At 49.6% G+C, this 22,208-nt stretch overlaps 4 protein-coding genes across 9 annotated transcripts; 3 read left to right on the top strand and 1 right to left on the bottom strand.

Annotated features, from left to right (window-relative positions):
* The first annotated feature begins 120 nt into the window (after positions 1 to 120).
* On the top strand, positions 121 to 2,447 carry LOC117226837 (nonsense-mediated mRNA decay factor SMG9). 2 transcript variants are annotated; one of them, XM_033481580.2, is made up of 9 exons: positions 121 to 347; positions 422 to 602; positions 676 to 722; positions 837 to 1,026; positions 1,108 to 1,404; positions 1,482 to 1,626; positions 1,695 to 1,815; positions 1,886 to 1,994; positions 2,090 to 2,447. In XM_033481580.2, the coding sequence occupies exons 2-9, from the start codon at positions 439 to 441 to the stop codon at positions 2,166 to 2,168; spliced, it is 1,152 nt and encodes a 383-aa protein (XP_033337471.1). In that variant the 5' UTR covers positions 121 to 347; positions 422 to 438; the 3' UTR covers positions 2,169 to 2,447. The 2 variants fall into 2 exon arrangements, with proteins under 2 accessions (XP_033337471.1, XP_033337470.1); XM_033481579.2 differs by having other exon boundaries at positions 121 to 350.
* Positions 1,640 to 6,416, bottom strand: NC2beta (negative cofactor 2beta). 3 transcript variants are annotated; one of them, XM_033481583.2, is made up of 2 exons: positions 6,260 to 6,416; positions 1,640 to 3,006 (listed from the first exon to the last, which is right to left on the bottom strand). In XM_033481583.2, exon 2 carries the CDS (start codon positions 3,001 to 3,003, stop codon positions 2,500 to 2,502), a length of 504 nt encoding a protein of 167 aa, XP_033337474.1. In that variant the 5' UTR covers positions 3,004 to 3,006; positions 6,260 to 6,416; the 3' UTR covers positions 1,640 to 2,499. The 3 variants fall into 3 exon arrangements, with proteins under 3 accessions (XP_033337474.1, XP_033337472.1, XP_076377794.1); XM_033481581.2 differs by lacking the exon at positions 6,260 to 6,416 and adding an exon at positions 6,062 to 6,253; XM_076521679.1 differs by lacking the exon at positions 6,260 to 6,416 and adding an exon at positions 5,515 to 5,654.
* Positions 3,003 to 6,258, top strand: LOC117226835 (vascular endothelial growth factor receptor 3). 2 transcript variants are annotated; one of them, XM_033481576.2, is made up of 9 exons: positions 3,003 to 3,508; positions 3,596 to 3,815; positions 3,895 to 4,058; positions 4,120 to 4,348; positions 4,423 to 4,538; positions 4,612 to 4,699; positions 4,757 to 5,174; positions 5,250 to 5,470; positions 5,551 to 6,258. In XM_033481576.2, the coding sequence occupies exons 1-9, from the start codon at positions 3,276 to 3,278 to the stop codon at positions 5,968 to 5,970; spliced, it is 2,109 nt and encodes a 702-aa protein (XP_033337467.2). In that variant the 5' UTR covers positions 3,003 to 3,275; the 3' UTR covers positions 5,971 to 6,258. The 2 variants fall into 2 exon arrangements, with proteins under 2 accessions (XP_033337467.2, XP_033337466.2); XM_033481575.2 differs by having other exon boundaries at positions 5,247 to 5,470.
* A 1,330-nt stretch (positions 6,417 to 7,746) lies between the features above and the next one.
* On the top strand, positions 7,747 to 14,555 carry LOC117226836 (uncharacterized protein CG3556). 2 transcript variants are annotated; one of them, XM_033481578.2, is made up of 7 exons: positions 7,747 to 8,002; positions 8,996 to 9,124; positions 9,210 to 9,450; positions 10,222 to 10,469; positions 10,991 to 11,419; positions 11,566 to 12,123; positions 13,205 to 14,555. In XM_033481578.2, exons 2-7 carry the CDS (start codon positions 9,049 to 9,051, stop codon positions 13,264 to 13,266), a joined length of 1,614 nt encoding a protein of 537 aa, XP_033337469.2. In that variant the 5' UTR covers positions 7,747 to 8,002; positions 8,996 to 9,048; the 3' UTR covers positions 13,267 to 14,555. The 2 variants fall into 2 exon arrangements, with proteins under 2 accessions (XP_033337469.2, XP_076377792.1); XM_076521677.1 differs by lacking the exon at positions 7,747 to 8,002 and adding an exon at positions 8,025 to 8,713.
* Positions 14,556 to 22,208: the final 7,653 nt, after the last annotated feature.

The raw sequence follows: 22,208 nt of genomic DNA, 5'->3' as shown, positions 1-22,208 counted from the left end.
ATTACCTGCCAAACGTATTCTTGGAAAGACCCGGTGGCGCCATCCACGGCGAAAAGCCGAAACTCTTTGCCGAATTACAGTACGATCCGTGACCGATGGATGGCGCGGAATTATGTTTGCATGCGTGACCGTTTCGTCGTGGTTGCTGCCCCATGTGTTTTCTATTTAGTATTTACATTCTTGCAGCCGTGGGACGAGTTTAACAAGATACAGAATTGTACGGAGCACGTGCCTTTACGTACTATGAGACCGATACTTGGCTCGCGACATTAATTGGATCAATTCGGCGACTGATTTCCTTCGTCGTCGATACGCCTCGTTTGTGGTTTTCGTATAGAGAACGTTAGGTTGTAAGTTCGATTCTCTGTTCCATCAAAAAAACGATCGACGTAAGCAATAATTAATTGTACACACGTCCTAGGGTACAAAAGGCAAGACATGAACGTGCACAAGATGATGACGATAATCGCGAAAGATTCCGACTACAGGGACAACGAAGCTAGAGGAACCATCAGACTTATAGATCGTCCGACGTTCATCCTGAAAACCAGGGAAAGCGAAAGCAGGGCCGTTTCCCCGAGTCAACGTAGCAGTGCCAACAAGTCAGTCAGACGATCAGAAAAGAACATTTTCAACTGTTCTGAACAACCCAACAGTTAATCCTTTGATTTGCAGGAAAGAGACAGAATCGTCGTCCCAGGCGTCTTCGAAAATGCCTGAACGTACGTCTTTTTCCTCTCATTTTTCATGCTTCATTTACCAGCGCTCGATTATGAACCACTTTTGACTTTTTTGACACGCGCAGAGTAATCTTTCTTAATGCAATTGCTTCGCAGTGTGTCGTACTATACTGACACCGTGCGTGGAAATGACAACCAGCATCAAATTCATGGATGAAAACATGCAGCTCTGCGAAACTCCTTTAGAATACCTGTACGACCAGCAAGACTTCTTGGTGGTAGGGTGTCTCGGAGGTCAGGGTGTTGGAAAGTCGACTATAATGTCTCTCTTGACATCGAGTTACGCGTCGGTATTATGTTTCGTTGGAACGACCCGCGTTTTGCCGTTAGTAAACGTACTATTGTAATTTTCATATTGATCTTTCAGGCCGAACGTGTTTCCGGTGCAAGACATGTCTCACCACGAAAGCGGCGCGAACTGTACCACCGGTATCGACTTCTTTGTAACGAAGAACCGGGTAATATATCTGGACACTCAACCGATACTTTCTGGATCGACGATAGACTATTCGACCTCCTACGATCAGAAGAAACCTACCTCCGATTTTGCAAATATCGAGACCAACTTGGAGCTGCAGTCTTTGCAGTTCGCTGCCTTCTTGTTCTCAGTTTGTCACGTTATTATCTTTGTGCAAGACTGGATCGTCGATCCGAATTTAGTTAGGCAAGCGTTAGCGTCCTTTCCGAAGCTCCTAAAACTTGGTTCAATCGTCAATGCGTTCGTTATTCTTTCAAATGCAGGTTTTTACAAACGGCAGAAATGTTAAAGCCGTCGTCGACGAGTAACATGGACCAAGACTACGTCGAGTATTATCCGCACATCCTGTTCTTGCACAACAAGGCCGAGTTACAAGACTTCACGCCAAGTATCACGGAAAAAGTTAAGGTAGAGAACATCATTTTCGTTTTCCCAGACTCTGGCATGTATTTGTAATTACAGGATATTCATTGTAGGATTTCTACAGCAAAGTATTCTCCACGTCGAGATTACAAACCCACAGCGGTTTGGACATGAGTCCTCAATCGATAGATGCTAGTTTAAATCTATTTTTTATACCAGAAATTACAAACGAAGGTATATCGCAATGTCTGCGTTGACTCGCATTGGTTTCTATCAAAAATCAAACACTATTTCTGTTGTTTAGAGACTCCGATGCGACAGAATGAAAAGAAGTTGATCGAACGATTGAAAACAAAGATACACGGTGTCAGTAAGAACCCGATGACGCCGACTACTCTAACCGAGAAAAATTGGCAAGTATAATGGAACACGGTCTTCCGAAATTATTCACAGCACGAGCTTTTAGTTTCTGAAATTGAAATAATTTTCTCACCGCCGAATGATTTAGGTACCACTACGTCTCAAGAGTGATGGAAGCGATTAAGAAGAGCCATCTCTCATCCGAGTACGGGAGACTGATGCCCTAAGCCGCCGCAGTTCATAGCTGAAGTATGCAACAGCGGCACTCGTCCCTGACTGTGTGCACTTCGAATGATCTCCAGGTGCGAACACATAGTGAAATGCGAAAGCGGTACAAGTATCCGGGTTCAGAATCGCTCGACCAAAGTGGATACAATAGAGAGCAAGCAGCTAAAAGATGGATCGATGGGAAAACAATGGTTTTTCCTTTGTTAAAAATAATATATAGTACATGTCTAAATAACGTGTACACGTTTCAATAAATCAATAGAATAAAATAAAAGTAATTCATCGCGTCGTTTAGGATCTAACGACAAAAGTCTACCTAACATGGACAATTTAGGAATAATCTTCTTGCTCGCTGTCCACCTGTTGCATCGAGGCCATCTGCGCGACCGCTTGCAGTTGCTGCCACTGCTGTTGCTCGGCGACCGCTTGTTCTTCTCGCGCCTTGGCGAACAATTCCTGTTGTTGTCTAAGCAACTCTTCTTCAGGAATACCTAGATTCTCCAGTCTCGTGCTCTGGCGTCTTCGTTTCGCCGCGACAGCCTTGCAATCCCGTAAAACCGCCTCCGCTTCCGCGCTGTAATCGCCGAAGCCAAGTTTCTCCAGCGCTAAGAGTACATGTTCCGCGTTTATGGTCTTCTTTTGCTGTTGGTTGCAGATCTCGTTCGCCTCGGACGAGAGCAGATGAATGAACTCCGTGCAACAGTTCAGAATTAGCTCGCGCGACTCGTTGGCCACCCGTACGTGCGGCAGAATTTCCTTTATCATTTTGTTGATCGATGCCCGAGGCAACGTCAACTCGTCATCTTCGGTCGGGGATATCGTAGCCGAGGCCATGTCCTGTAATTCAACAAAGACCACCTATAATTCTTAATACTTTAAATAAAAAGTCTCGCACGTCTATACTATTCACCACGCGTACAGACGTACGCACAATTAACTGTTTGTACCTTGAAAGTATCGGCAGCTTATCTCGTTATCATGTACTCGAGCCGATCTAGCGTGCTTTCGCAGCAAGATTATAAGATAAATCGCGGATCGAAGCAGTGGGAGCGCGTCGTCCCGAGTATTTCGTCGATCGAATGCGTAGATCTTAATATGAAAATGAAATGTTCGCGAGAATCGCTGCGTTGTGTTGTTATTGTATGCTGATTGTTACGTTGGGTATGCGCGGTGAACAGCGTGTCGCGGACGCGATCGAATTTTTTGGCGCTGTTCAGAATTTGAGCGTGATTGTTTTACGCAACGAGAAACACTTAGCGATCGACAATGCGTACAGATCCCTGCAACTAAACGTCTCTTGGCTGGCACCGAACAGTACGAGACGACCATCGTCTTATAGGTAATGTCTGTGTTCGAATAAACAAAAGAAACGTGCGAGAAGCGTGTACGAATTTATGTTGCATTTGTCCCTTTGCGTTCTTTGTAGCGTTACGATCACGGACGCTCAAACGGAGGATAAAGGGTCGGATACTTCAAAATGTCCGAGGGGCTCGACATATCATCCGATATATAACGATAAACAATACGCTGTGCTGCCAGTAAACAACATGTCTTCGATCGATGTGCCCGATCTGTACATCCGACCCAATTGCACCTATAAAGTACAAGTAATCGCGAATCCGAGGTCCAGGGATAAACCGGCCGAAGTAAGTAGCTACAGTCATCGAGAGAGCACGTTGTAGTCTTCGGCAACATCCAGATTCAACGTACTTAAAAACTGTTCAGGTACTCTACACCGTTCCAGAATGCATCGACCGGAAGTGCAGCTGCATGAACGCAACTTCAACGTTGCCTGTGCCAAAATTGAACGTTACTCAACGAGAAAACGAGGTGACTCTGGATTGGAGCACCGCCTCCGATACTTCAAAAGTCCATTATTATGTAATTAGGTAATTAATCGGTGCTCTGTGTTATGTATGAACGGAAACCAATCACGGTTAACTGCTGCAGCGTCGGTGTGCCGCTGCTGACTTCGAAGAAAGGTATACCGATTTACAATGTAATGGAAGTTGGACGTGTAACTGCGGGGAGGAGCAGCTTCTCGTGGAACACAAGATCCAGTGATCAACGCACAGAGCTTAGAGACAGTTACATGTTGATGGTCCACGCCTTGGACGACCGCGGTTGTTCTGGAGCAAATGGAACGTTACTGATGAACTCCGAATTCGCTAATAACGTGGTAAGACAACGAGATATGTTCGTCGAACGTTTCACAAACAATACAGTCACAAAAACGACATCTTCACGTTTTAGAAATGGTTGATATTCGTTGCGGTAATAGGAGCTTGTTGCGTACTGTTCGCTGTTTTCAGCTACTTCGTGCTGGCCCACAATATATATTGCGCAACATATTACAGCAAGAAAGCTCGGTAAAAACAATGTAGGAATATATTATGTACGACAAGCTGGGCGATCGATGATAACCAGTCCGATTGCTTGTAGGATACACACCATCTCTAAGTGCAAGACTCAGTGGGCTGAGACGGTTCTTCGGAAGAGAAACATTTTATACTTCCGACCGGACTCCGAGGTAAGGGTCGAAGCAAGAAAAGTAATTAACATAATTAAAGATCGGGGCCTATCGTAGGACGAGCAGAAAGGAGAAACGGACGCATTGGATGCGCCCTTTAAAAGTGTTATGCTGATACGCGAGTTGGGCAATGGACACTTTAGCAAGGTGTATCTTGGCCGTCTGGACGATGCCACCGATACTCTGGTTGCCGTGAAAATGTCTCAGAGCGATCACGCCTCCGTCGAGTCGGAAGCGCGTCGACAATTCCTAGAGGAAATTGAGATAATGAAGAAGGCAGGGACCCATCCGCATTTGGTAAGCCTCATTGGCTACTGCGTTCGACCGGACAAACCGATATGCATTCTTCTCGAGTACATGCAAGGCGGGGATCTGCTGTCTTATTTGCATTTGCAACGAAAGTGTCGTGCCAAGAAACACGCTCACGAAAATGGGGACACGTTTGAAAATTTATCCGAAACAAGCATTTCCAAGAGTAAGTGCTTAGCTGCGGGATTCATAGTTTCGAATATATACTTTGATTTCAGTCGTTCGCGTTCATTTTCAGCAGTCTACGCGAACTTGAGCTCTGCGGTGTTTAATAAAACTTATATGAATACTTTCGATGCTCGCTGGAAGAAGGAGGATTGTTCGTGTGAAACAGACAAGCTCCAATTCTTGAAGTTTGCTAGAGAAATTGCCACGGGTATGGAATATTTGGAAAGCAAACAAATTGTCCACAGAGATTTAGCAGCGAGAAATATTCTCGTTGGAGCAGATAACACTTTGAAGGTATAGGAATATGTAATAGTATTACACGATTAATTGGCTCTTACCGGAATATTTGTTAAACTCAATGCTCTAATATGTAGATTTCAGACTTTGGCCTCTCGCGCAGCGGTATATACGTCATCAGAAGTTGCAAAGGCAAAACACACCACCTTCCTATTAGGTGGATGTCACCGGAGGCTCTGCGTGACCGCTCATTCTCGTCGAAAAGCGACGTCTGGTCTTTTGGAGTAGTATTATGGGAAATCTGCACATACGGTGCTTTCCCCTATTCAAACGTGCAGGACGACCGTTTATCGAGCTATATAGTTAAAGAGAATGGACGTTTGGAGCAACCCGACGATATCTCTCATGACATTTACAACGTAATGCGTTCGTGTTGGATTACGGAGCCCGAGAACAGGCCGAATTTTATGCAGCTGCTTTTGGAGCTACATAACCTAACAAATTCGTGCATTACCTTACAACGATCGACATCTAACTGTTACGCGCTGTCAATTTAAGTGGATATACTTGAAGTCCGAGCAAGTTTAACACGTATACCGTCGAGTTTCAGATTAAATTCAATTTGGAGAAAATCAAACGTTCACTTACAAATTGCTGTCAATGTCGGTGAGCAACGATCGGGACGCTTCCAATTGGAGAGAATCGAATCAATCGATGGGCAAACTTAATTTTGATTTGCCACGGCAATGTCGTTTTTTATGTATGCGTATGATGATAACGAAACAGCTGAACCTATCCCACTCTTACTGTAAGGGCATTACGTCAAATATAAATACAAAACCTGACCTGACTCTGACATCTCAATCGCTTCCTCTCCTCTTTTCTCTTCCTTCCTTTTCACTTTCTCCTTTGCTCTATCTCCCCACCAAATGCAAAGTTTGTTATCGAACAGGTGGCACTGGTCTCTGATATATCATTAATTTTCAAACTTTGGAGATTTCGTTTATGGAATTTTGCAACTGAAGAATCTGGAATAAAGTCTTAACTACATTTCTGTTGAATTTTTGTATAGATCTGATGCATAATTATACTATTTATTAAAGATTTTCGAAAGGAGAATTTTGGAACAAATGATTCGTGCCGCTTCTCCTATAAAGATTCATGCAAATTCCGGCACGAATTTTCTGCTGCTCCTAAACAGCCGAATAGCGCCACTCCGATGCAGCGGCAAAACGCTCAAACTATTAGCCAAATTACCGACAGGTCGGTAAATGCCTTGAAATTGACTGCCAGCGCCATCTGTCGGGAAATAGTATGACTTCTTGGTCGGTATTTGGCGAACAGTTTGAGCGTTTTGCCGCTGCATCGGAGTGGCGCTATTCGGCTGTTTAGGAGCAGCAGAAAATTCGTGCCGGGATTTACCTGGCTTCTTATGCAAAATGTGGCACGAATCATTTGCTCGAATTTTCAATGTTGGAACATAAAACGGAAAATCGTATATAACTAATTAATAACGATTCAAATATCCGGGAAATGATTGGAATCATATTGTTAGAGCCCTGTTCTTCATTTTGCGATCATAAAAGTGCACATATTATGCCTGTGACATAACAAAATTAATTGTTTTATAAGAACTATTACTGTTAGGCAGCTTAACGATTCGTGCCGGATTCAAAGAAAATCAATTTCAATGCTTTCCCGTTCGAATTTTTAAGTGTTTCGCATACCAAATTAAAGCTCGAAGAATCTACTTTCCGATAGGCATAACTCGATCGAAAAATAATTACCGTATAGGTTAGAAATTTAAGAAAATCTACAGAGTGTCCGGAAGACCTAACTTTCGACTGCATGGATTCCGGAAAAATGATAATTCTATGCATTCCCGTGGAGATTTTTTAACGTTCGAGGGCTCGGATCGAAGCTCAGGAAATGTAGTTTACAACGAACGTATTAAAAAATTGCGTTTACGCAAATCACGTGCTCGCGCGTACGTTTTCTAGCAGCGTAACTCTTTAGGAGGGGGTTAAACAAACAAAAGAGAAAGGGAACTTTCTCGTGGCACGAGAAAAAGAAGAAAAAGTCAAACAATTTCCCTTTCGTAGCCAGAAACGTAACGCGATATCACCTTTTAGCTGGCTCTCGGCCACGGTCGACCTTGGGTCGAACGGTTCGAACGAAAATCGACTATCTATCCAGAACGGAAATGATCGACGACCGGACCGTAGGCGAATTGTCGCATAAGGTGCATGTGTCGGTAGCGGCAAGACCAACCGTGAAAGAGAGTCGCGGTTGCCGCAGAGAAGGGATTCGTTCGATTCGCGAAGAAGGACCCGTAGAGGGGATGCGCCGAGTTACCCTCTTTAACGGGAGAAAGGGGGCGACCTCGAAGCCCTTCGCATCCCTTGCTCGTCGCATCGCTCTATCCGCCGAGGTGCTCGCGTCAGTTTCGCCGACGATGGACTCGACCGGACGCGTTTCCACCGATTTTCCTGCCCGCTAACCACCCTCGCAGCCGTTCCGCCGCCGAGAGAGCAACGCCGAGCGACACGCGACACCATTTTTATCGCGGCCGAGCAGTCGCGGGGCAAGGTAAGTGGACACGTAACGCAGAGTGCATTATGCATCGGGACACCGAGCAGCGACGAGAACCGCGCCGCGCCGCACCGCGTTCGTCGAACACGCGAATCGAATTCTCGGCCAAGTAAAACGGTCTTCGACGTCCGATATACGATATTCGGATCGCGAATACGCCGCGTCCTCGAGTTGCATATCTCCGAGAGAAACATCCTACCAGAATTTCGGAAGCAGAATTTCCTAGCGGATCCGCGGCGGAAACGTCGCGAGTGCGGTTTCGTTTTCGTTCCGGTCAGAGGCTGCGGAAGGAAAGTCGGGCAAACCGACTCGCGGCGCGAGTCGCGGCGGTTGCATCGATTTTGCCTCGAGTTGGTCGTTGCGGTCGTGGTCGCCCTCCCGCCTTGTCCTAGATCGGGGGATCCTCGGATCGCGGATAAATCGCGGAGGACCGCGAGGGTGGCGAAAGTGCATCGAGGAGATTCCGTGAGGAGAGAGAGAAAGAGGGAGAGAGAGAGAGAGAGAGAGAGAGAGAGAGAGAGAGGCGAGGAGAGGCGAGGAGAGGCGAGGAGAGGAGAGGAGAGGAGAGGAGAGAGGTTCCGCGGAGGGTGTATTCGGTCGGGTTTGCCGCTGCTGCCGCCACCGGAAGCGCAGCGGGGCGTGTGTGACGGATGCACGGCCGGAAAGAGAGGGAAACTAGGCAGCATCGTGGCGAAGGAGAGAGCGCAGGTACACGTATCTGGCTATCTACGAGTGTACTAGCACCGAGGCATATGGGTCTATACCGTGCGTTGGCTCGGAGGACGACGGGTGCTGCGACGATATCGATCCCCCACGCAATATCGTGTTGTCCCCAGTAGCGTTCCTCGTGTCTGACTCACACCGGCGCCGAGTCGCGCCGCGAGAACCCCCGCTGCTCGCACCCCGAGCTTCCCGGGTAGTCCGCGGACAGTCCTGCGACCCGGAGACGCGCCGATATTTCCGAGTCCGAAGCTTTCGCTCCGTTCGCAGAAGGCGTCCTCGAGCAGTCCGCGCGCTGGTCCGTCGTCCGGAGCTGGCCGAAGATGTGGGGACGAGCTAGTATGGCAGCCGTGATGGTGCTCCTCTGTCTGGGCGTCCTCGACCTGGTCCGTTGCGAAGGTACCGTCCACTACGAACTCTCTGTCTCCCCGATATCCCCTTCCCCAAGGCTAAGCTGGTTCATCGTCGGAGGCCGCGTTTCCAGGGAGCGTCGCCGACCTCGGATCCGGCGACGCCGAGGCGGATAGCATCCTGGAGCGAGGCACTGCATGGCTGTGGAGCCAGCGCGACAAGGACGCCGGCTGGGGAAACGACACCCATCGAGTCCTCCTGGTGATCCGACTAGGGAACCTCTCCAAGGAGGACAACGTCGCCCCGCCGGTGCCGCTCGAGCTGCAGCTCAGCAGCAAGCAAATGGAGCTCGAGATCGTGCTGCTTCTCTGGAGGTAATCCGACGGTTCGACGATTCGACGACGATTCGACGACACCGAGACGTCGATTCGAAGCTCCGCCGTTGTCGGACGGGGCTTCTAACCCGACGCGTCTTAACCGTAACCCAAATCCGGTTATCAACGAAAGGTTGCCCGCTCTGACCGCGAGTCAGAGTTCTTAACCCTTTCACAGGCGCTGGGAACCGAGCTTCGCGAGCATTTTTAGCGCCTATATCGACAGCGCATTTTTATCCGAGAAATGTCTCGTAATTTTTTATTCGGAGTAACTTTTTCCTTAGCGAAGATGCAACTCGTGGCTTCGTTTACGAATTATTAAGGAGAAACAGCGACCAATGAGAGGCGAGATCCAGCTGGCGCGAGACCGCCCAGTTGCTCTCATTGGCTCGGCCGTCTGGCGCCAGCTGATCCCGCCTCTTATCGGTCAGAGTTTCTTGTTAATCGTTCGTTAAACATTTCTAGATTGCGAGACATTTTTGGGACACCCTTTACGTAGGCACCATCGCCGGTGATTTTGAGGGGTGAAGAATTAAAAATAACAGGAAATCGAATAACAGCTGATAAAATTATGGTAAATGAAATGTTCCAATTTTTGAACATTTTCGAACGTTCGTATCGTGCCCATGAAAGGGTTAAATCCTAGAAAGAACAACAATAAATTTACAAAGCAGGGATCGGAAATGGTTTTAATCGGATTGCGGAATACTAATAATAATATTTCTCTGTTTTCCGAACGATTTTAATCCAGCTTTCGACCTTCGGTTCCAGGCACAGGGAGGTCGGCCTGTCGCCGGTGCGGCTGGCGCGCTACACGCTCGCGCTGAACGCGATGTGCACGGACCCGAGACAGTTCCACGGCCACGACCTGATCGGGACACTTCAGCATCACGAGCCGCCGACCGACTACGAGTTCGCCCTGACTACCTTGGCAGCGTGTAACGCGCAAGCTCACGTTCGCAAGAGGCAGATCCGCCGGCTGCTGGACATCGCCAACGCCGCTCAGGACCACAACGTCGGTCAGTCTCTCGCGTTCTCTACGAGACTGCAGCACCTCTGCCGTAACTGTCGTACGATAGACCCTTGACATAACCTTGACGTAGACCAGTTGGGACGGTTGGCCATAGCAGTTGGGACGGTTGGCCAGAGAATGCTGTACGCGTCTGCCACAACTGTCGCTCGATGGATGCGAGATTGGGACAGTTATGGAGAGAACACCGCGGTTCCTCCGTAACTGTCGCTCAACGTCGCAACTGTTCTACGGCAGATCCAGAGTTGAGACAGTTGGGGGGAGAATATTGTACATTTACCATAACTGTCGCTCAATGGATACAAAGTTCGAGCAGTTATGGAGAGAATACCGCGGTTCCGGCGTAACCGTCGCACAACGCCGCAACTGTCGTACGGCAGATCCAGAGTTGCGACAGTTGGGGAGAGAATACTACACATCTGCCATAATTATCTCTCGATAGATACAAAGTTCGAGCAGTTATGGAGAGAATATCGCGATTTCGCTAAACGGTGAACGCTCTTTCCGCAGACACGGTGGCGATGGTGATCCTGGCGATGAAGTGCATCGTGCAGGACCACAGACACCGCAACCTGCACCACTTCATGCGCACGCCGTCGATCGGGCTGGCGCAACAGCAGAGGCTGGACGGCAGCTTCGGGGACCTGAGGACCACGGCCCTGGTGATGCAGGCCCTGGAGGAGGCGGAGAACGAGCCCGCGGATAACTGGAACAGGTCCGCCGTGTTGGCTTGGCTGACCAGCCAGCAGAGGCCGGACGGCTCTTTCGGCGGCGATGTCAAGGCCACCGCGGAGGCGCTGCTCGGGGTCACCCCGCGGGGCCTGTCCAGCATCAGGACGCTGGACTGCGGACAGGGTCTGGCCGACACGTCGCCTCCCAGGCTCACCACCGTCGGCAACGGCAGCGGCAACGGGATCAACGCGAACGGGAACACCAACGGTGAGGATTCTATCTTCGTGTCCAAGGTCTCCGGGGCAGCCGTCGCTCCGGAAACTGCTTCGTTCTCGGCCCGCCGAAGCGAAAAATACGAAATGATAAATCAGGCCGAAATTAGGGAGACCGAATTGACACAGCCTCGGTTCCAGAGCCGACGATATCGAGCAACCACAGCGAGGTGTCCTCGGCGACGCTGGCGAGCAACCTGAACAACACCGCCGGGAACGGCGAGTATGGGAGCAGCGGTAGCTCGGGGGTCGTCGGCAACAGCAACAGCAGCAACAGCAACAGCAACAACAGCAGCGGTGGCAACGGTAAGGCCGGTTACACCGGATGGAAAGAGGCGAGCGCCGGGAACAACGCGTTGAACGGCAGCAACACGGACAGCGGGACGATCGTCGGAACGACGGCGCCGGTTATGGTGAACGTCTCGTACACCCTGTGGGTCGGCAGCAACGTGAACGAGACGTACAACCTGACCGTGACCGCTCCGAAGAACGAAACGTTCTACGAGGTGATGCTCCTCGCGGCGGAGATGTCGCCGCACTTTCAGTTCGTCGCGTTCGACTGGCCCAACGGGCATTACCTTCACACGATAGCCGGCTACAAGGAGGAGCCGCTCACTTATCATTTTTGGCTGCTGTATCGGCTCCCTTCGCCGCCGGACCCTAGCTCGCCGCCGGGCAATCAACTGGTTGCCCCTGGAGGTACGTTTTAAGATTTCTCGATTTGCCACGGGGTCGGTCGGTCGGATCGCGAGAGCCGTTATTTCGGTTATAAATTCTCTCCGATTGGCGCTCGGATTGCGCGCGAAAGTGGACAGTTTCGGAAGAGGAGATACGATTGTTCGAGCCTACGCGAGCCTACTTTTGTCGAAGTTTCAAATTTTCGAGGAAATTGTTGATATTCGAGCAGCTATAACTCTGTGCAAAAAAATCGTATAGCAATGGAACTAGGTTTATTTTAAAGCCCGAAGTTTCTACTTTCGGAGACCGTCAGTCGATTTCTTGAATAAAATTTATTCGCGACGCGGTAGATGGGAATCCTCGTTCTAGATTTTACCAGTTTCGTCGAAGCTTCAAATTTTCGAAGAAATCGTCCATATTCGAACAGCTACAACTCTGTGCAAAAAAATCGTGTAGCAATGGGACTAGGCTCATTTTAAAGCCCGAAGTGTCTACTTTCCGAATATATTGGACAGTTCCTTCTAAAAAAATTTATTTACGATATGACGGATGGGAAACCTCGTTCTAGATTTTACACAAAATCTCGAACTTTCGAAAAATTGTTGATGTTCGAACAGCTATAACTTTGTGTGAAAAAATCGTAGAGCGATGCAACTAGACTTATTTTAAAGCTGGAAGTATCTACTTTCGGATGCCGTTCGTCGATTTCTTCAAAAAAATTTATTCGCGACACGGTGGATGGGAAAGCTCGTTCCCGACTTTACACGAAATTTCCAACCTTCGAAACATCGACTATATTCGCAATACCGTAACTTCGCGAGTAAAAATCGCAGAACAACGAAACTAAACTGATTTTGAAGCCTGAAATCTCTAGTTTTGCCGTGTGTGATTCATATTCGTCGAAAAAATTGTTCGTCGACCGGGAATTGCCGTCGGATTCGCTTGTAGACCGTGGCATAGCTTAGCAACGACGATCGACCGGCACAGATACAGGCGGGAAAGTTAAGGGTGGGGAGGGGTGTGTGTCGCGGCCCGTCGACCGACCCTGGCGTTCGCGTTTTTCCCCGTTCCACTGGCATACTCTAAAACCGATCGATTTCAGGCGTCGACGACCTGCAAATCAGCGAGGGTGAGCACTATCTGTTCTGGTACAGGAGACTGTAAAGTGCAACGAAACGTTTCGACGCTCGGTCGGGACTGTTTTTCAAGTATTAAATACATAGAAAACGGAGACATCGCGCGCGCGAGCGAGACGAACGAACCGAGAAAGAGAGAGAGAGAGAGAGAGAGAGAGAAAGAGAGAGAAAAAGAGAGAGAGATGAAGCGTGAAAGGGGGAGAGAGAGAGAGAGAGAGAGGGAGAGAGAGAGAGAGAGAGAGAGGGAGAGAGAGAGAGAGAGAGAAAATTGGTAGTTGCTCGAGCTCGAGAGACGAAAGGAGGACGAAAAAGCTCGCTCTACTCACTGCCATCGCTAAGCGACGTATTCCAGGAATACAGTTTCGTACGGAGGAGGCCGTCGTACGTCAACTTGTTCGGGAGATGCCGAGACAGTAGAGCTGGCAGTGACAGTTCTGGAACTCTGCTATTCGACATAGGTAGAGATCATCGCCGAACCGGCGCGGCGCTTTCAACACATACACGCTATAAAAACCGCATACTTTTACGAGTGCAACGACGGAGGACTGACTAAGGAGGCCGATCCTTTCGCCGATGGGACACGGTAGTGCCACGCGTACCGTACCGTACCGTACCTTATCGTACAGTATCGTACCGTATCGTAAACGTAAACGTAAACGTAAACGCAAAAACGTAAAGGTAAAAAAAACCGTAATCGTATCGTATCTCGTAAAACCGTAACCGTAAAAGAACGTAACGTAACCGTAAACGTAATTGTAAACGTAAACGTAATCGTAATCGTAACCGTAAACGTAATCGTATCGTATCGTATCGTATCGTAATTTAAGCTAAATGCATAACATTTTCTATGAAACTGCAATGCACAACCACGTTGTACCTATTTACATGATATGGTGATATCGCAACGACGACAACACAGCCCTATCGATTGATATTCAATGAATCCCGCATCCGTGAGGTGAGATTAGCGCGAACCGATCGTCATCGACACACATACACATACACGCATACATGCATACCTACATACATATAAACACGCGACACGTGCACACATACACAGACACACAGACGTACACCCGCTCTCCTCGATCGTCTCTCGCTGCCGCGTGTTTTTGCTTCACAACGATCGATTACTATCATTTTGACTTGCGCCGCGACGCGGACCTAAACGATCCACTAATACATAGATTTTAAATCGCGGTGAAACGCGGCCGCTTTTCGAACATGATCGAACGGTTCTCTCATCGTTTGCCTAACGAACCAGTGTGTACGGTTTTCTTTGCAACTTTGATGCTAAATAAAGCGTAAAACCACCAATCGCCCCTCTGTTGTACGTTTACTCTGTCTCTTCTTCGCTCGCCGATCTCTCGTCGAGATCTATGGATCGCCACGAGGCGATCGGCCGTAACGGACGATCACGATCTGCAGCAGTTGTTCTTTTAAGAGAGTCTCTCTTTCATTAAATTCGGAAGGATGTAGCAGAGAAATTCGCGTCGTTGTTCTCTGGACGGCGTTTTTTCGCTGCAACGAGACACGCTTCGCGTTTAAGCTTTTCAAGTTCAGGAATTATAGTAAATTCTCTCGAATTTTCCTTCAGCTTGCAAAGAAAAATGGAGAACTTGGGAGCCTCGAGAATTATAAAAAGAACGAGGTTGTGTTAAAGTTATCAGAGAAAATTATGTTCGCGCATCAGAGAAAATACAATTTTTAAAAGATTGTCAATTCGTCGTCCATTTATATTATTACCGGTTGATTTCGAGGTAGATTCGAGCTGAGGCCGATCGATATCGACTCTTTGCCCTCGAGTTTCACCTCCGAAACGCCACTCAGGTTCCAAAATAATGTTCGCTCTATCGAATTTGTTCGTACATAAAAATCCGTTCAAAGTGCACCAATTGTACGAGTCGCAAGACTCAATGTCACAAAATGCACAGATTGGCAACTCGTATAAAATGGAAATAAGTAACAAAGAAAACTATTTCGGATTTAAACTAAAAACAGCTTCGAGCGCAAAGTGGCAAATTAAAGTTCGCACGTTTGTTAAAAATAGAAAATCGCATCGGAATTCGACGCTGGTTCCACAGATTTCTACCCCTTTGCAGTCGAACAGTGACTCGAAGTCACCGCTAAAAATGATCATATCGCGTTTCAAAATAATTTTAATATCGTCAAATTTGTTTATATCTTTAAAAGAAAGATCTGTTAAAATCCTAACCGTTGCACCGGTGGCAAAATTCAATTTCATAGATACAAAACGCGCTAAATTATACAAAATGGAAATACCATCGGTCGCGAAAGCTATTTCGATTTTCAATTAAAAATGACACCGACCGCGAAGGGTGAACGTTTCCGCGGATTCGAACCACCGCTCGAATCATCCCCCGATTCCTCTATCGAGCGAGCCGCGGCCGAACAATCCGTGGAACTTAGGCGAACGGTCCATCTGGCCGCTGCAGCCGGCAATCGCGACCACCCACGCGTTCTCCGGCTCCGTCGATAAACCTGGCGGCGAAGCTGCTGCTGCTGCTCCGTCAGCTCCGTTCGAAACGTCGAGTTTCCCACGGGTCGAGGCGAACAGGTAAGTGAAAACGATTTCGAAATCATTCCGATCGATGCACGCGACTCACGCGACCGAGGGTGCACCCCCCATAGTCTGCGACTCCGTAGGGTGCATTCCCTTCGAAGCCTCGATTTCTCTTTTGCACCCCCGCGCCGTCGCCGGCCTTTTCCTAGTTTCACCCCTCTCCCCCTCTCTCTCTCTCTCTCTCTCTCTCTCTCTCTCTATCGGTATATCGTTGCAATTATGCGGATATAGGAAGCGCGTGCGAATCGATCGATGCTCGCGTGTCGGGGAAAATGGAAAACTCGCGAAGGAGGGAAACGGGAAACGCGTCGACGAAATTCGAACGAGCAGCGGACCGCGGATCGTCGGCACCTGTGCGATTCAGCCGCGCGTAGGCTCCGTCTTCGAACCCTCGCGGGGCGACGACAGTGTCAACTTTGACCCGGAGCGTTTAAATCGTTCGCTCGGTTACTGGATCGTCGGCAAATCGGATCAAACTAATCGACCGAATCGCTGTCGCGTTAGGAAAACAACGAAAAGGGCTAATAAAAGTCCGCGAGAAAGATAAAAAATGCGTTCAAGATTTTGAAAAATCCTTGAGAGAAGTGCCGAATAAAGCTCGAAATTGTTATAAATATCGCGAAGGAGGTTGCGAAAATGGTCCGTGCGAAAATGGGTTGAACAACGACTCCTTCGGAAGCGTGTTGTCCGCTTTTCTTAAAGCGGTTCGGTTAAATTCGGCTCGCTGTCACTTGATTATGGTTTCGTCGCGCCCGCGTTTCCTGCAAACTCTGATCGTTGCTATAAAAAAGCAGAAATGCCGGTCACTTTTGTATACCTTAACTAACGAGGAATACGCCGTGTATAATATTCGCACGGAAAAGCTTTCGACGCGTTCGCGATTGAAAAAAAAATTAGAAGTTCGCGGTTGCGTTACAATTTCGTCGCGGTGTGAGTTTAGAGAGACTCATTTTTAGAGACTCAATTTTAGAAACTCGTTCGATCGGCACAAGAGTTTCGCGTTCGCACAGCTAGGAAGTTGGACGAAGGACAGCTGGGTCGTTCGTAGGTGCGCTTTAACGTGCGGTCTTCTTTAAACGCGGGTCGCGCGAGGAGCAGCTCGCGTGCCTATTGTGTCGGATGATCAAGGAGGAGCGCGTCGAAGAGGATCGCGAAGAGAAGGAGGAGGAGGAGAAGGGGGAGGATGAGATGGATGAGGATGAGAAGGAGGAGGAGGAGGAGGATAGATCTCGGGAGCACGTCGAAGTAGAAATAAACAGAGAAGGGCGCGCGTTCGAATCGCGTTCTAATCGGCCGATATATGCGATAGCCTAGACGACACCGGGCTTAAGTCGAACCCGCTACGCGTTCGATGATACCGTGAAGCGGCAAGCGGGAACCGGGAAAAGGGAAGCGGGAAGCGGGAAGCGGGGCTACAGGGATTAATCATTGAGCACGGTCTGGATGCAAAATGGCTGCGATCGATCCATCGCGCGGCGATGCGCTGGCGAAATGATTTCGTAACGAGGTTCTCCCGACGTTTCCCTCTCTTCGCCTAAACGTCTGTCCATTTATACATTCGTCTCTGCCCGCTCCCTCTCGCTCTCTCTTTCTCTCTCTCTTTCTATCTCTCTCTCTTTCTTTCTCCTTCGCTCTGTTCCATCCCGACAGCCCTCCCGCGACCGAAACCAGACCTCCTGACTGCTTCTCCTTCCCTCTGACGTTCGTCCGTCCGACGTCTGGTTCACGACCTCGTTCTATTCTTGCTGAAATTACGACGCTTCGTCGGGTCCGTTAGAGACCGGGCACACTTGCCGCTCGCGACTCGCCGACACCGCCGGAAAAAAAAGAAGAAAGAAAGAAATACGCGCGATCGACGTTGCCCCGAGGATCGTCCGCGCGCGTTCGCCGGATAACCAGGCGTGATCGGTGGTCGCCGACGATTTTTGAAAAATTCAAACCCTTGCCTCGGGGATATCGACCTGCTCGCAGCCTAAAGATAGTCCGGTGTCTGTTGACAGTCGGCGGCGCGCGACCCTTCCGCGCCTCCGTAAAACTCTAACGTCGCGACTCGGAAACTCGGTACACCCGATTATCCGAATTCTCCGGCCTCCGAATACGCTTCGCGCGCAATTTGTCACGCGTTCGCGCGGATTTCCCGGGCGAATCGACGAACGCGAACGCGACGACCGATTGCGAGCAACTGTTCTGTCATCCGATCGCTCGCGCGTCGTTCCAACGTAATCGGGCGATCGAGATTGCAGATCGACGCGTTCGACAGGCCGTTGAATCGTACATAGAATCGCAGTTGAGGGAAAAACACGGTGCGGCATCTTCTAATTTCGTGCGAAACGTGTCTTCGAAATTTGCGTCGAATCGCCTCGAAGCAGCGCAGCAAAGTTTCCTTAATTCGCGCTGAGATCGCGCAAGAAAATGAACGATTTAGAAAGAGGATTATTTTTATATTATAGTTACCGATTGTCAACAACTACAAGAACGAGCCGCGAGGCTCGGCTAATCGTGTCTCCCCTTCCTAAATCGTCCATTTTTTTGCGCGATCCAAGCGCGAATTAGGGAGAATTTACCGTACTTGAGTTAGCGTAGCCGTGGAGTGACAAATTGCTCCGCCTTTGGCTCGTTTTCCGGGGCAATTCGCGTCCCATTTATCTAACAAGATATAGCAAATTTTTGCATCAGATAATAACAAGATAAACGAGCAACGAAATTACATCAACAAATACAGAGTCGAAAGTATGCCCGAGAAGAATCCGAAGGGGCAGCGACTGGTCGCCGCACGGTAACCGGCGCCGCTACCCTACTTCGCCGATCTGCGTCCAGAAATCGTGTCGCGACTGCGGTAATGTCTCCCTAACTGACGCTCGGATTGTCAATTTGGGAAGAAGAGATACGATTATTCGAGCCTTGCGGTTTGTTTTTATAGTTAGGAATTGTCAACAACTGTAAAAGCGAGAGCCGCGAGGCTCGAATAATCGTATCTCCTCTTCCCGAATTGTCCATTTTTGTGGACAATCTGAGCGTCGATCAGGGAGACATTACCGTATACGCAAGATCAATTGTACAATTTCGAGACTGTTCGAAGCAAGTTGCACAGGGCAACACGCGCGAAGTGCAGAACCCGCGACACCGAGGGCCGGACGTGTCCGGTCGGGTCGGCGGCGACCCGGAGGGTGAACAAACGGGGAACCCGGGTGTCTCCCCTGGTATCGGCAGGGGGGCGAGTGTTTGTTCGGTTCGACAAACTTCTCCGCGAGGGATTCCGGGGGCGGGTACGCGTGTCCCGGAGGTGAGGAGGTGAAAAGGTGAGACAGAGGGTGGAAAAGGGAGGAAAAGGGAGGAAGAGGGAGGTAGGTGGAACGAACGGAGGGCTGGAGGAAGGAAGAAAGTCCGAGTGGAACGGGTAGACGGTTTCAAGGAGTAGGCTCTATATTTATCGCGGCAATAAGGTGGCTCGAGGCCGAATGTCGTCGCGGCGTGGCGCGGTACGAAGCGGAGCGGCGCGGAGCGGAGCGGAGCGAAGAGAAGAGAAGCTCGTAGCGGAGAGGAGAGGAGCGGAGAGGAGAGGGTGCGCCGCGGTCGGAGGGCGGATAGCGGATAGCGGAAGGCGGATGGCGGGGTGGAAACGCGACGGCGGAGACCGGCATCGTTGGGACAATCGGTGGCTGTCGTTACCGTTAACGACGCACCGTCCAATACCGTCGCCACTCGCCTATTTCTTTTTCCTCTTCCGTTCGTTCCTTCTTGCCTTTCCTTCTCTCCGGCTCTCTCTCTCTCTCTCTCGCTCTGGCTGGCTGTTTTGCTCGTCGACGCTCGGTTCTCCTAGGTTCTACTCGAAGCCGCGCGCGACTACTCGAGTCGCCTAGCCACCACCCCCGCGCTCCGCCACCAGACCACTCTTCCAATATCCCTGCCCCAACCCCCAGACACCCGGCATATCCACGCGACGACGGGTGTGTCTTCGGAACCTCCGCTCGATCGACTCTCCGGATCGATTCCGGATCCTTATCGATCGGTTTCTATTTAGACAGCATTCCAGCTAGATCGGACGCGCTCGGCGATCAAGCTTGCTTCCGGTTCGCGACAACAGCTCGGAGATACGGTAGCGTGATTCGGAATTCGCGGACGATGAAAGTTTCACCCGTTCGGCCACACACGATTTCTTTCGCTTTTACGCTGATTAGAACTGCGTTGTCGTCGATATAATGTTAGATCAATTATCGGTAACAGGCGAGTTAACGGAGCCGATTTACGGAGCACAAGAAACAGCTGTTTTATATTTATAAAAGCAAGAATAATACATTTATTCTGATTTTGAACGAGCCTTGTTGTAACGTTTGCCGTAAGTATAAATATGAATTGAATAAATAACTCGTAAATGTATTTTTACGAGATGAATAATTGTAAATTAAAACATCAGCGACCCGTCATTTCGACGGACTCCGTGAATTTAGCGTTAAATCTTATTTCGAAAGAGCATGTTCCATTCTCTCGAAGTCTCGACCTGCGAAGTCGCGCGAGGCTCGCATCTGCTCGGGATCGGTAAAAAATACTTTTATTAAAAAAATACTTTATTTTTCGACGAATCGCGGTTCGATCGCGTCTCTTTCTCCGACGGATTGCGATACGCGAGACGTCTTTCCGGAGAAGATTTCCAAGCAAAATGGGTTTCGCCACGGTGACATAATTTATAGAATTCTAGAAAAGTCGCAACAATTCTAGAATATCCCAACGGTGCTAGAACAGTCCCAACAATTCTAGGACGAAAATCGTCGACGCGGTCAGCGTTAAAGAAGAAACATCGCCGCTCGGTGTTCGACTTCGACGTAGTTCTACGGAGCGTTACCGAACCGTCGGCCAAAAACCGAACACACTGGGCGGTTCTCTGTGGCAAGAACAGTCGAAGACGTAGAACAAAGTTTTTCCATCCGAGACCTCGTTTCCGAAAGAACCGAGCCAAAAGATTCGCCGATTAGCCGCGCTATCGAGAAGGGATCGGCCGACGCGTCTGATCATGACCCGCCGATTCTACTTCCTGTAGAAACCGTGCTTCGGACCGTGCAGAACGCGATCGCCTTTGGACATAAATCCCCCGAAAACGAAGCCTCGAATGAAAAAACCTCCTTCTACATTTTCGACTCGTTCTTTCGCGTAGAATCGCCCCGGTTTGGATTTAACCCACAGCCTGCGGGCATTCCGAGTCTACGGACGATTAATCTTTCGAATGTCGCCGATACCGCGACGATACAGTAAATTCTGTCTTCTTAATCGACGCTCAAATTTTGCGCAATAATGGACAAGAGAATCTTTCCAATAATGGGAAGAGAAGATACGATTATTCGAGCCCTCGCGTCTCGTGTTTATAGTAACAGTTTGTCAAGAACTATAACTAAAGTCTCCTTAATTCGCGCCCAGATCGCAGTGCAGAAAAATGGACAATTTCGGAATAGAAGGTACGATTAGTCGAGCCTCGTGGTTCTCGTTTTTACAGTCGTTGGCAATCGGTAACTATAAAAGTGAGCCGCGAGGCTCGAATAATCGCATCTCCTCGTCCCAAATTATCCATTTTTGTGTGCAATTTTTGAGCGTCAATTAGGGAGAGCCGCGTGGCTCGAATAATCGTGTCTCCTCTTCCGAAATTATCCATTTTTGTGCACAATCCCTGCGTCGGTTAGAGAGAATTTACCGTATATGTATATCCTTTGGACACCGAAGGTGCTTATCTCTCCGACGCGATCGCAAAGTGCACAGGCGTTCGAATTTGGAAGGAAGAAAGATTTTCTGTTTCGCTCTCGAGATCTTCGAGCCGCGATCAGCGCCTATCGTTAATCGGTTCGGGACGCGTGCGATTCGCGATACGAGTTTCCGGCGATCGGTACTGGATTCTCGGTTTCTCGGTTGCTCCGACCGCGCGGGGCGGGGAGGTTCTCGGCTGGAGGCTCGAGGCGCGAGAGTTCGCTCTACTTTTCGATCTCGGAGCATTTCACGGAGCGAGGACTGTGCCGTTCCGACGGTATTACGGAGCTATCTCCGTTAAGTTAGCGCCGCGTCGCCGCGCCACCGTGCCGCCACCGTTTCGAAGCGGCACGCCACCGCGCTGCCACGCCGCCTCGTCTCGCCTCCGCTCGCCACCGCTCGTCTCGCGTCGCGTCGCGTCGCCTCGCCTCGCCTCCGACCGTGTATATCCCGATCCGCGATTCGCGATTCGCGGCACGACGGCACGACGGCACGAGGCCACGCCAGACCGCGTCTATCACGAGCCAGGCCGGCGTGGCGCGGCTCGAAGCGGCGTGGCGCGGCACGGCGTGGCCTGGCACGGCGGCGAAGCGAGGCGAGGCGAGGCGAGGCGAAGCGAGGCACGCCACGGTATCGTTTATCGCGCAGACCCAAAC

This window comes from Megalopta genalis, chromosome 5, assembly GCF_051020955.1.
Source record: "Megalopta genalis isolate 19385.01 chromosome 5, iyMegGena1_principal, whole genome shotgun sequence".
Taxonomy (NCBI): Eukaryota; Metazoa; Arthropoda; class Insecta; order Hymenoptera; family Halictidae; genus Megalopta; species Megalopta genalis.
Note: the sequence above shows the minus strand (reverse complement) of the source record. Positions and strands in the feature narration are given on the sequence as shown.